The 13,661-nt window shown below is 26.9% G+C and overlaps 2 protein-coding genes and 1 long non-coding RNA gene across 3 annotated transcripts; 2 read left to right on the forward strand and 1 right to left on the reverse strand.

The window, feature by feature from the left end:
• Positions 1 to 1,241: 1,241 nt before the first annotated feature.
• On the reverse strand, positions 1,242 to 1,793 carry LOC136083555 (deoxyuridine 5'-triphosphate nucleotidohydrolase-like). The gene has a single exon (XM_065802958.1). It carries the CDS (start codon positions 1,791 to 1,793, stop codon positions 1,242 to 1,244), a length of 552 nt encoding a protein of 183 aa, XP_065659030.1.
• Positions 1,794 to 10,326: 8,533 nt separating this feature from the next.
• LOC136084078 (uncharacterized) lies at positions 10,327 to 11,032 on the forward strand. Its single transcript, XR_010640316.1, has 3 exons — positions 10,327 to 10,714; positions 10,796 to 10,912; positions 10,998 to 11,032. It is a non-coding gene; the product is annotated as an uncharacterized LOC136084078 (long non-coding RNA).
• Positions 11,033 to 11,879: 847 nt separating this feature from the next.
• Positions 11,880 to 12,858, forward strand: LOC136084077 (uncharacterized). The gene is made up of 2 exons (XM_065804208.1): positions 11,880 to 11,988; positions 12,063 to 12,858. Exons 1-2 carry the CDS (start codon positions 11,945 to 11,947, stop codon positions 12,391 to 12,393), a joined length of 375 nt encoding a protein of 124 aa, XP_065660280.1. The 5' UTR covers positions 11,880 to 11,944; the 3' UTR covers positions 12,394 to 12,858.
• The last annotated feature ends 803 nt before the right edge of the window (positions 12,859 to 13,661 follow it).

Consider the following 13,661-nt stretch of genomic DNA (forward strand, 5'->3'; position numbering starts at 1 on the left):
GTATCCCAAGCAAAGTGTGTAGTATCCCAAGCAGACCAATCTCTTTTTTATTAGTTTTCTAAAAAAATAAAAAATATACAGAACAATGTTTATACAGTGAAATGATTAAATTGATATACTAAATTTTGATTACATTCAATATGTTTGTTAATAAATGTTATTAATTCTAAAAAAGTGTTTTCGATAAATTGCTCATCTATTAAATATTTTTCTACACTATAATCAACATAATCATCATAATCCTCATATTCATCATAAACCTCATAATCCAATGATGATATCAAATTTTTTATAATTTGACGTTGTTGATAGAATCTTTCAAAAATAATCAAATATAAATTTAATGAAAAAGTTATAAATGTTTGATAAAAGTTCATCTTCATTCCAATGATATTATCAACTACTTCACTAAATAAAATGGTTTGACTGTCTTCTAGAAATAATGATATAATTTCTAATCGACTATGTTGATCCGAATCTAATTTTTTAATGTCGTCCCAAGCTTCCCAAAGAAGGTAATCTTTATCTTCTCTCATTTTTTTAATTAGTTAATCTAAAAAATAAAAAAATTATACAGATCAATGTTTAAAAAGATGTTGTAAATCGTGATTCCATTTTAAAAAATTACTTAATTTTGCATTTGATATACAAATTATTTTCAATTAAATAATCGTTAATGTCTGCTGTTTTTATAAAATTACAATAACCATATCCAACATTTTCTCGATCTTTGACTGGACAATGAAAAGACACATTATTTTCTTTCGAAAAACTTTTTTTTATTTGTTTACCGTTAGGACCACATATTTTAAAAGTAATAATATGATTGATAAAAGGCCATTTTAATATCGCATCATAAGGTGTAGATCGCATCATTATGTACAAACCAATTTCTTCTTCTTCATGTTTATCGCATTTCGTATGGATAGTCAATTTCATTAAAAATTGATAATTTTTATAATAAAAAGGAACACTATAATAAGCCTTGCTTTCATCTTATAACAGTTCTTTAAAATTTTCAAAAATCCATATTTTGGTGCCTTGAAAATGATGATGCATTTCTTCCAACATGGATAGTCGAAAATCTAAATTTTTTATTTTGTCAACATATAATCCATTGAAGAAAAAATTTGGATTGTTGATCAGTGAAGCTGCATCATTGGTGAAAATAAATGATTCCATATTTTTTTACTAATCTAAAAAATAAAAAAATTTTTTACAAAATATTTTACAAAAAAAAATTATTTTCCAGTGGAACCAAAACCACCCTTTCTTTCTACATCTTTAATCATTGACATTTTTACTTTACAACAACAACACCCATTAAATTCTATTACATTTTTTACAGCTTTAAACATTTTTACAAATCCCATTTGAGCAATAGCATCTCCACGTTTAATCACAACATTTTCTTCAGAATGATTCATCAATAAGACTTTAATTTCCTCTTTATAATCAGCATCTATTATGCCTGGAGCATTAAACACTACCACACCATGTTTAAAAGCAATACCTGATTTTGAATATATCTGTCCTACTAAATTTGAATCCATTTTATCTATATACACTCCAGTATTTACTAAAACACGTTGATGGGGTTGAAGTATAACATCCTTTGAGCTTCTCAAATCAAAACAAGCGCTTTCTTTTGTTTCATAAAAAGACCATTCATGAATATCTGTAATTTCGAGTGATTTAAACTCTTTATTTTCCATTTTATCTATCTCGCTGTCTTGTCCAAAAGATGATATACACAAGTTTTTTTCACTCTTTTTATATAAAATAGTAGTCATAACAACATTATCTCTATCATTAAAACAGAATTAAAAGTATAAAGTACAAAGTTTATAGTTCATCGTACCACATTGAACTTTAGACTCTTGATTAAGGGATTAACATTTTTATAAAAACTTGTTTAGTACTTGTTTTTTTTAATCTCTCTTGTCAACTGAAACAGTATAAAAAGAGTTCATTTCCATTTCAAAGTTCATTCACAACACAACGAACATCAAAAAATGGCAGAGTTTGAAACTGTTTACTGCAATGATAACACCTATGTTAAATTTGCAGATCTAGCAGCTGTTACTTTGTGGCTCATTGCATTTAAAGAAGAAAAAAATGTGAAAGAAAAACAATATTCTACTGTTCCTCTCAAACCATTGGCGCAATTCAACTTTAATAAAAAAGAATTGATTTACAAACAAAAAACTGAGGGCTGTGAAATCTTGTTACCATAGAGATATAGAGAAATGTGCGATCTCAACAAAACAAATTATTTGTTTAGAAGCGAATTGAAATTAACTAAAGACGACAACACATTTAAAATGAACAAAGGTGAACTCACTAATAATGTGGTGTTTAAATTTAATCATAACAAAATGACCAAAAAAGTATTGGAAAGTTTGATGATGACTATGCAAGATGCTCAAAACAAAGCTTATATGCAAGTAGCTTACCCTAAAACTCGCATGTAAAAAACAATCGATTTTAGCAATTTTAGTATACGATTAGCAAAAGAAGAAGACGAAATTCATGCTACAGAATATGCTAGACAGTTGGCTATAGAACCATCTTTTCAAAATTCGTTAATTAAAAATGGCGTTTCACGAAATTTAAATCAAAAGTTGAAAAGAGCTTCGCTCGAGCTTGCTGAAATTGAAACAAAAAAAACCAAAGTCGAACCAACAGTACCAGAAGACGAAGGATATTTTTTTTTTAAATAAAAATTTTTGTAATTTTTTTGAATTAAAAAACCTGTTTTAATATTAAAAAACTTGTTTTTTTTTAATCTCTCTATTTACCTATATAAAGGGTGAAAAAAAATAAAACGCTAGTTCATTTGTAAAAGAGAAAATGACTAGCAAACAACTCGATGAAAGTCTCATCAAAGCTGTTCAACTTTTTTATCCAGATAATGAATTACATCCTATGTTGTTTGAATTTCACCATTTAAATAACACGTATGAAGAATGGCAAGACATTATCTTTAAGTATTTAAAAAATTTTAACTTGGAATTAAACTTGGAAGAAGAAAAATTCAAGGATTTATATTATATTTTTATAGCTAAAGACTATGAAAATAGACTTGATTTGTTTGAAAAACCATCACGACGTTATATGAATTTTGTAGAACAAGCACCATCATGGAGAACGAGCATGCTCGAAGTATGTCGCCTGATAAACGATGATTTTTTAAATGTAACCAAAACAACTGTAGAAAAACAACAAGAAGAATTAAAAAAACAACTAGAAGACTTTCTTAAAGTATATAAACTTTATTACAAATCAAAAAACATGGAAAAGCAAACTTCGTGGAAAAGCAAACTTAAACCCACTTTAAAGTATTATTTTTTGTTTCCTTATCTATCTAACAAACAGGAATATGATCAGTTGAAGAAAAATTGTAAACTGTTAAATTACGTTGTTCCAGCTTGCATGGACCCACTACCTTGTTTTTCGTTTGACGATAAAGTTTTTCATAATGGTTATTATACCCTATACACACCCGTTCCTATTTATGAATATTTTATACAAAAAAAAGTACATCAAGAAGGAGATAAAGTGTACATTTACAAAGCCTTTGAATGTTGCAATTTTCACGAAAAAGTTTAATAGAAATGTTTCCCACAGCTCAATGGTTTTTTTTCTTTAAAAGAAATTTTAACATTTCAAAGATTTTATACAGAAAAGAGGACGAAGTTTATAATTATGAAAACGACAAAATAGTATCGAAACAACCTATTCATACAAACATTCATTACACCAAATATTATGTGACTGCGGAAGAAGGATTATAAACAAGACAATTTTTTTTATTTTTTTATTTTTTTTTCCATATCAAAAAGTTGATATACAAGATTATTTATTTTAAATATATTTTCAAAACATTCACAAGTGTCTTTTTTTAATATGTAAACACATTGAATGTTGTCTTTTATAAATTTAATAAAACTAAAGTATTCATGTTCATAAACGTCGTCATTTATTGTAAATCCGTTTACATAATCTTCCAAATACAATGAAAACATCAATGTTTCATATCGAGGACAGTGATGACAACAATTTGTTTTATCTTTGACATTTGAAAAATGTTCCAAGCTTTTATCTTCGTTATTGACATATATAGGCAAGAGAGAGATTATTGGAAAGAACCACTGATTTAAATCAAACGAGAGTATTTTAAGCTTCTTTATCGCATTTAACACATCTTTTTCCATGCAACCGCCTTTAAAAATACAAAGTTTCGTTCGTATTTTGAAAATTTTTCTTTTAAATAATCGATCACAGATGCACAAAATATGATTTCACTTGTGTATTTAAAACTAGGATAGTACTCTAACCCATGTATGTTGTTTTGACAGTAAAAAAATACTTTTTTATATTTTTCATCTAATTTGTGATAATTAATACACGGAATGACTTGCGTGTGAAAATATTTTATATCACCGATGGATCGTAAACACAATTCTCTAACACAATTTTTTCCCCACTGATGTCGATCACAGTTGGGTATAAATTCCAAATCTAACAACCACAACTAGAAAAAAAAATGCTTTTTTATTAAAAAAAGAAGCGTATTCTTTTAATAAAAAGAATAAAAAAGTATAAAAAATCAAATTTTTTAAAAATATTTTTTTTTTACATTTTTAATTAAAAAAATGAATCGCGTTGATAGCATCATTAAAAAAATTCACAACAATTGCGCAGTGTGCGCGCTCGATGAAGTATCTAAAAGATATAAATATTACGAACACAAGTCTGGAAATTCTTCACCTTCATCTGATTACGTAGAAGAAGAACATTTTACAGATAAAAATTCATTTGAATTTTTACAAAATGTACTCAAATTTAAAAGGATAACATTAAATTCCTACAGTATTGAAAAATGTTTTAAAAACAGCGAATTTAATAATTTACTCGAAAATCCTCAACTTTGTTCTGTTCATCTCAACTACTTTGATGATTTGAAAGAAACATATGGTGAACATTATGTAATAGAACTCTATAAAACCAAGCTAACTCTTTTGCTGCTAGAAAGAAAAATCAAACCACCTATGGTTCTAACAGAAGGTGATCAAACTGACGGTTTTGTGGATACGTTTACTTCAAAAGTAATACCTACCGTTTATTCTTTGATAGAAAAACTAGATGGTGCTTTAAAAAAGAAGTCTGTTAAAAGAAACATTGAAGGAATTATAAAGGAAGGAACCGGCGATAAAAAAACTTTATTTGTTAATATATTACACGCTGTTGTAACACTATTTATTGCAAGTTTTTTTAATTTAGAAAAAGAAGAATAAAAAAATGGCTACTGACGATTCTTTGTCTCGTTTTTTAAAAATTCAGAATTTAAAAATTATTTTATAGGAATATATGCTTTTGACGAACTAAGTCAAACAAAAACACATATTCATATTATTCAACAAATGAAAAAAAATGGTTCCTTTATCATTTACAACAATGAAACTACAAAAGATGCAGGTCAACATTGGAGAGTGTTGATGAAAATAGACAAGGGTCATTTTTTTTGTTTTGATAGTTTAGGTGAAGAAAGTGTATTGCAACAAATTCCAAAAAATTTAAGATTTAATAAATATTTGTTTGAAGCAGTAGAAGAAGTCAATAGCAATATACAAATCAACACGATTAACATTAACTACAACGAAATTGAAATTAATTCTTATATACGTCAATCCAATCATTTTCCTACAGAATGGACAGCAGAAAATCGTGAATTTTATTGGTTTACCAAATTTATTTTAAAATATAGCGAAATCAGTGGCAATCAAAATGTGTTTTTTTCATACAATAAATTTCCTTTTCAATGGAATGATAGTAGTTTATGTGGTGCATTTGCCGCTTATTTTGTAGCTCTAGTCTTTCGCAGCGAAAATGTATTATATACAGATCAAATATATTTACCTTCGTTGTGCAGACTGTTAAACCATTATTTTTTTGAAGTAACAACGCTTCATGCCTCTTCACTAGTTCAGATAAATCTTTATTCATTTTTTCAGTTTATTAAACACGAACTCTTTCAATACCTTGATAACACTGCTAAACAACTGTTTGAAAAAGACATGCAGTTGCATTTTTATATGAAAAAACAGGAAAATCTGGAACGTGATCTTTTGTCTATGAAAACAAAACAAATTCCTTTACATTATGATATCTACGAAAAACAATTATTAGCTCAAAATGCTGCTAAAAGATTTTTAAAAGATGCAGGATTCTTAAGAACAAATTATGAAGGTTCGTGGGGTAAGTTATCCCTATTGGATATTCAAGCCATTCCAGCTGTGATGAACGAGAAAAATATTTATTACATGATGCAAAATGAAATGGATAGAATTTATGCAAACAATTATACGCGATTAAAGACTGCCAATCAATTTTTAGATGTACCTATCGATGATGTCATGACTAAAAAAGAAATAAAAAGGCAGATTGCTCTGAATTTAATATAAACAGAATCATGAAGAGAACAGCGCACACGCTATTAGAAGACATCGTAGAAGAAAAATTCGCCACGTGCAATGGATATGGTGAACTGTTTTTTGTAATTTTGAAAGAAAAAAAAAATCAACATTTGTTAAAAAACTGCACTATCCACGTTGTAAATCAAGAAGTATGGATTTTTAATACTGTTACCAAAAGATCTGCAAAAATACATCTTTATAAAATAAATTGTTTAACTTGCAAAGGAAAAAAAACTATTCTAATAAAACGATATAAAAAGAAACGAGAACAAGAAAAAAGAAACAATTTTTTATATGTACATATTTATTCATTAAATGAATTAATATAATATTTTTTTTACAACTTTTTTTTTTTAATATACTTTAAACACTTTATCCGGAGGCATATAAGGGTTGGCAGGTTTTGTAACAACAGGAACAGGAGGCGTTTTTGTTTTTTTTGCCTTTCCACGCTTTTTTTATACTGTATAACAGCGAACCCACTTGCAATGCGTTAGTTACATTTTTAGGAGTGATAAAATCGGCTAATCCTCTTCCTTTTCTGCGTACTCTCTTTCTATGACTTTTACGTCTTTTCGATCTAAAATTTCTTTTTCGCTTAAAAGCCATTTTTGTTGACAATGCTCAACATAAACTAAAAAATGTTTCAAAGGAAGTTTAAAAGTTTCAAAAGGAACTTCTTCATATATAAACTCAATAATAAGTTCATCATTGAAACGTGTTACTTTAATGATTATTCCCCATTGGTAATGATGCGTCAATGAAAAATCACCCTTTGCTTTACTATTTGTTTTAAACAGTGAAATATAAAAATCTTGTAATTTTGCAAACGGATAATAAGTCTCTAAATAAACAGTAAAATGTTTCATTCTTTTATATCTGCTTCTTCGAGTTGCCAAACGTTAAATGTCTCTTTAATAACATCAACAAAGTCTTCATAATTCATTTCAAATGTGGAACAAATGTGGTTGTTTTCACCATAAAAAAATTCAATATGGGCTTTATTATTAACACGAGTTACTTTGATTTGTTTACTTCCATCCAAACGAAATACTAATTTAAAATTGCCTTCAACTTGTTTTAAACTATCGCTAGCTTCAAACATGGAAGCTTCTACATTCATAACAGTGTTATAAAATTCGTTTAAACAAGTTTTAAACTCCATTTTTTTTGTTTATTTCAAATGAATTTTTTTTCTTCAAATGAATTTTTTTATTTCAAAACAAACAAATTTATAGTACTTTTTTTTAAAAAAAAACAGAAAAAACACTATCAAATATTTTTTTTATCAATATATTTTTGGTATTTTATTACCAATATAAAAAACTCTGTAGTTAATATAAGAAATACAATATAATTTATTTAGATAATCAAAATCCAAAACAAATCCTCCCCAAAAAGTAGATATCTTCAAGTGTCCATTTTCTTTATCTCCGCTGATAATTTCAGCAACACCGTTTTCATATTCGTACGTAAGAATATAATCGCCATAAGCACTTGTGTCTGTACGTAAATTTTTGAGCTTTTGACTCTGTTTTTCCATATCTTTTAATAACCAAAGACATTCTTTAATATTTTCTTCAACATAGACTCGAAATTTTTGCACAAAACATTTGTCACAATATTTTTTAATGTGACTTTTTCTTTTGGCGTGTTTACACACTGTTGAATTCATTTTTTTGTAAATGAACGTTTTACAGAGTTGAGCTTTTTTATACATGTTTTTTAATCCGATTAAACTATAGTTTTAAACAAATCACCAAATAAAGGAATACCTCCTAATAGGTTACCAAAAAAACCTTTACCACGCTTTCTATAACTACGTTTTCGTCCTTTACCGATTAAAGAATGATAAGGTCTAGGATTAGGTTTCGATTTTCGATGAACAAAAATATATCTTCTAGCATTTCTATGCCCTCTATGTCTTCTATGTCTCATTTTTTAATAAATATTTCTGTGTTTATCGCGATCCACTTTTGTTAAAACAAAACGGTTTTCCTACTCGGTTTTCCTACTCGATTCATTTCGCGATTTTGTTTATTATTTATATACTTGCTTTTCGTTTTTCGATAACACATCAGTGCTTTTCTACAATATTGACGCTTTATTTTTTTTAAATTTTTCTTAGGTCTTCTACGTCTTAGAGCTCTTAGTTCTGTATTATTGGGATCGGTTAACTCGTTTTCATCAAAAGAGGTCCTATCAAAAAATTCAAAAAAAGCATCCCTATGAAAAGGCCATTTTCCATCTACTGTATATTTGGGTAATTTAGATGTATATTTAGGTCTCAAATTGCTTTTATATGAAGGTGTTGAAAATAAGTTCCGTCTTACAATCATATGGGAAAAATCAATATCATCTGCGGACATTTTTGACTCTAACTTTTTTAACTTTGACTTTTTTTGACTTGTATTTTTTTTATATCTTTTTTTTACAAGATAAAAAAACATTGTGTCACCCTGACACAACCTTACTTATTCTGTCTTTACTTTATCTTAGTAGGCCTACTTACTTGTGTTTTTTTCTTACAGTCTTTATATTTTTATACGGCCGTATTTTTTTTTTCTTACTTACTTACTTAGTCCTTACTTAACTTACTTAATCCTACCTTAATCCTTAGCCTGCTTACTTACACACTCGCTCACTCGTTCTCACACGCTCAGACATCACTCATCGGGTATTTCTACCCAATGCTTTAACATATAACTTTCTAGACATCACTCATCAGGTATTTCTACCCAACGCTTTAACATATAACTTTCTAGACATCACTCATCAGGTATTTCTACCCAACGCTTAAACATATAACTTTCTAGACATCACTCATCAGGTATTTCTACCCAAATTTAACTAGCATGACACAGCATTTTCTTTTCATTGCATAAAGTTACATCACTTTAGCTTTTATTTTACGTTAATCTGTAGAGATTAAATTTTATTCATAAAAAGCGTGTTTTTTTTGTTAACAAAATCAAAAATGGCAAAAACTTTTACCAAACGCTCAGTTAAAAAAACTAAATACTTTATAGACGATGAAGTTATTGCGAAAGAAATTAATTTTAAAGAGGATGAGGTAGAAATAAGTAGTGACGACGATCATGACGAACAAGAAGTAATAGCGATTGAAGACGACGAATTAGGGTTTACCGATGCAAATGTTTTCAATGACGTTCATGATGAAATTCACTTCTTAATTAACAAACAGACAAGCGTACAATCAAACACAGAGACATCACAAGAAAATGAACAAATCACAGAAAATGAACAATCATTAGAATTTTTAGAAGAACTACCACTATCTCAACCCCAAGAAAATAATATTGTTAAAAAAAAGTAGGTTATTTTTTTAAAATTATTATTTATAAATAAAAAATTACATTTTTTTAAGAATTTTTATTTTTTATTTTAGAAAAAAAAAAACGAATACAAAAACAAAAGACAAAAAATGCGAAAATTAAAATACGATATAAAGAGAGTTTTTTATTTAAATTTATAAATTAACTATAATACATTATTTTTGTCTATTTTTTCGTCGTATGTTTGCTTCTTTTAATTGATGTTTAATATCGACATAGGATTCGGCAGTATGAACCCAGCGTTTTATTCTTTAACCAACTCTTCCAAGTTTACGATTTGTTTTATTATCTTTATATCTGTTCTTTGTTCTTCGTAAACACGATAATATTCTTTTACAATTGCTCGGTAAATACTGATTTTCAGTCTGTGTCGATGTTGAACTTTGTTTTGTACTTGTTTGTGTTTGAACTGCTTTTTTTGTTTTAGGAACTGTTGTTTTTGTACGTGCCATATTGACAGTGTTTAATGATCTAGGAGTATACCTTATTTTAGGCATTTTATAAAAAAATAATATTTATAACTATTTATATTTATTACAATAAAAAATAGAGTATTTATTTCTAAATAAACCTATTTTTTTTTAGTTTTAATAATGAGATATATCACAATTAACAATATTAAATACGAAGTTTTTAGTGACAGTATTAATGATCAATTTTATATCATTCAAAACGAAAAAAAAAAAGCTATTGCTCAAATATTTCCATACAACGCAAAAAGAGGTAATTGTTCTTATGGTTTTTTTCATTTTTATAAGAAAAATTTAATATTTTTTATAATACTATTTTTTCTAGAAAAAGAAATGCAAAAACTAAGCGATTTTAGAAATTTTGTCAATGAAAATTTTGTAGATCGTGCAAGATTATCTCGTGCTCGTCGTAAGTTTTTTTTTTTAACTTTACTATTTTTTCTTATTATTAAAAAAAATACATTTTTTTAAACTATTTTCTTTTTTTTAGAAAATCCCTATCCACGATCACCACCACGATCGCCATCACTACTATCACCACTATCACCACGGTCACCACCAGAACCCAATAGGGAAGTCGGCCCGTCACACTGGGACTACTCTCCTCGTAAGTGAAAACTTGTTCCTTTTTTTTATTTTATAAAAAGGTATAAATATATTTTTTAATATCCCCTTTGTCTGTTTTTTTTTAGAGAGTCCAGATCCAGAATAAGAGCGAAATTTTATAAAGCTTTTATATATATTTTTTGTATAGAAAAAAAATTTTTTTTAGTTGTTATTACTATTTCGTTATTACTATTTTAATATTACTATTTTATATATAATAGAATAATAAAAATGATTAAAGAAATAATAAATCACACAACAAAACAACTCCATCATGAATGGAAACATTTGGCGTTTTTGTTAAATTTAAAAAGAACTGAAATCAGAAAAATTAATAAAAATTACATAAAAACATTCGATAAATTAAAAAACGTTTTAACTACATATATACTAAATCAACCAAACAAAAAGTTGGCGATAAAGCATTTGTATTTTATTTTATCCATATGGGAAGACGAAAAACTTTTATATAATATTCAGCAATGTAAATTATTTATAATGAATTATTTATATTAATTTTTATATTTTTTTAGCAAATAAAATAATGAATTATACACAATTAAAACTAAAAATAGCAGCACAATTGCAACCATGGCAAATGGCAGAACGATGGCAAACTTTAGCAGCTTATCTTGGTTATGAAAAGCGAGAAATAGAATGTATACAACATGATTACCCCAACAGTAATGAAAGAATGATGAGACTTTTAAACTTAATTTATCAAAGAAAAGGTACCGAACTCGAAGCAGCTCGCGCTATATATCAAGCTTTATGGGATTGGTCTATCGATGTTATAACCTATGAAATTAATAATACACTTTTAGATCATATAAAAAAAACTATGGAAATTGTAAAAATTTTTATAATGCAATAATTTTTTTTATTTTTTAGTATTTAATAATACACTTTTAGCTTATTGTAAAAAAATTTTTTTAGGTTATTTAAGTATTGTAAAAAAATTTTTTGTAATTTTTTTTTTACAATAATTTTTTGTAATTTTTTTATTTTTTTAGCAACATAATATATTAAAATAATGAAACAATATATCAAAAATCGATATATCAAAAACTGTGGATGGTAAGCCTATACACTTTTTTTCTTTTTTATACATTTTTATATTTTATTTTTTATATTTTATTTTTTTCTTTTAGTTATGGAGAAAATATTAATGAGGGTACTATATGCTACCACGAGTTATTATTGACAAAAGAAGAAGAAAAAGATTTGCAAGAACTAATGGAGATGGAAGAGTTAACAGAGGAAGGTTATGAAAAATATTTAGAACAATTAGTACAAGAAATGGAAGAAGAAGAAACAGATTATATTGAAGAATTAAAATTACAAATGTTAGAAGAAGAAATGGAAAAAGAAGTGGAAGAAATAGAAAAAGAAATGCATGAAATCTTAGATGAAATGGATTGGGAACAATACGTTATAAACGTTATTAATAAAATGGACAACTTACCAGAGCTTTATTTATAATTTTTTATTTTTAGTCAACTAAAAACAAATAATAATTAGAAAACCTTGATAAATAACAATCATCACTTTTTAAATAATAAACTCGACAATAAGAACACATGGGTTTGAAGTCATCATAAACGAACCCTTTTTTCACTGAATCATATTGCAGCATAAGACGAACAGTTGTGATAAAATAAGATCACTTTATTTTGTAATTTTTTTTCTTTTTTTTTAGACAACTAAAAAAATGAATAATAATGATGATTTTTAAGATATGTTTCCTGGGTTTGGTGATTATTTAAATGAAGAAATAGAAAATATAACTTTTAACATTATATTTGAAGAAGAAGATATGGATACGAACCTCTATATTTTTATTCTTTTATATGTTTTATTGAGCAATTTTGTTTATTTAATAATTCTTTTATGTTAAAAAAGACATGTATATTTTTTTTATAATTTTTATATAAATAAATGTTTTTTTTTTTAGCAACTAATAAAAAAATATCAGCCAACATATATCCTTGCTGTTTTTGCGACAAAGAATTTAGTGCAAAAGAACTTTTACAACATCAAACAGATTGTTCTACAGAACAATACTCCCACGAATGTTTCACCTGTAAAAAAAAGGTACAAGATTTGTTAAACCACGAATGTGATTATGAATTTCTAGATATACAAAAAATATGTTTTTTTTGTAATACCAAAATCGATGATCAAGATTATTATGAACACTCTGTCATCTGCTTTCAATATTATAAAGAACAACAAAATCGTTATTTGAACCAAATCATTCAAGACGAAAAGAAAAATTTAAATTATTTGAATCTTTCTATGAATCAAATCATGAATAAAATGAAAAATCTTCAAGAAAAAGAAATTAAAAATCTAAAAGAAGAAAACGACAAACTTCAACAAACCTTAGCAAAAACGAACCAAGAAATGGCAGAATTAAAAAGTCTCTTTTATGACAACATGTTGGTTTTAGCAAATCAGCAAGATACAGAACAACTCAAACAAGAAATAACAAAACTTTATCATATCACAGAAGTAAATAGCACAGAATTCTTAGCTTTAAAAAAATCCATTCAACAACCTAAAGAAGTCAAGGTAATTCAACACGTTTTTAAAGACATGCAATTGATCAAACTCGATCAAATGAATCTCAGGCTATTATCAGATGAACCCTTTTATACAGAACCCGTTTACACATCAGAAGGTTACCGTTATCGTATAAAAGTGTATACACGAAGTACCGACATCAACAAACTAGCCATTTACTTTCA

The sequence above is a fragment of the Hydra vulgaris genome, chromosome 08 (genome assembly GCF_038396675.1).
Source record: "Hydra vulgaris chromosome 08, alternate assembly HydraT2T_AEP".
Classification (NCBI taxonomy): Eukaryota; Metazoa; Cnidaria; class Hydrozoa; order Anthoathecata; family Hydridae; genus Hydra; species Hydra vulgaris.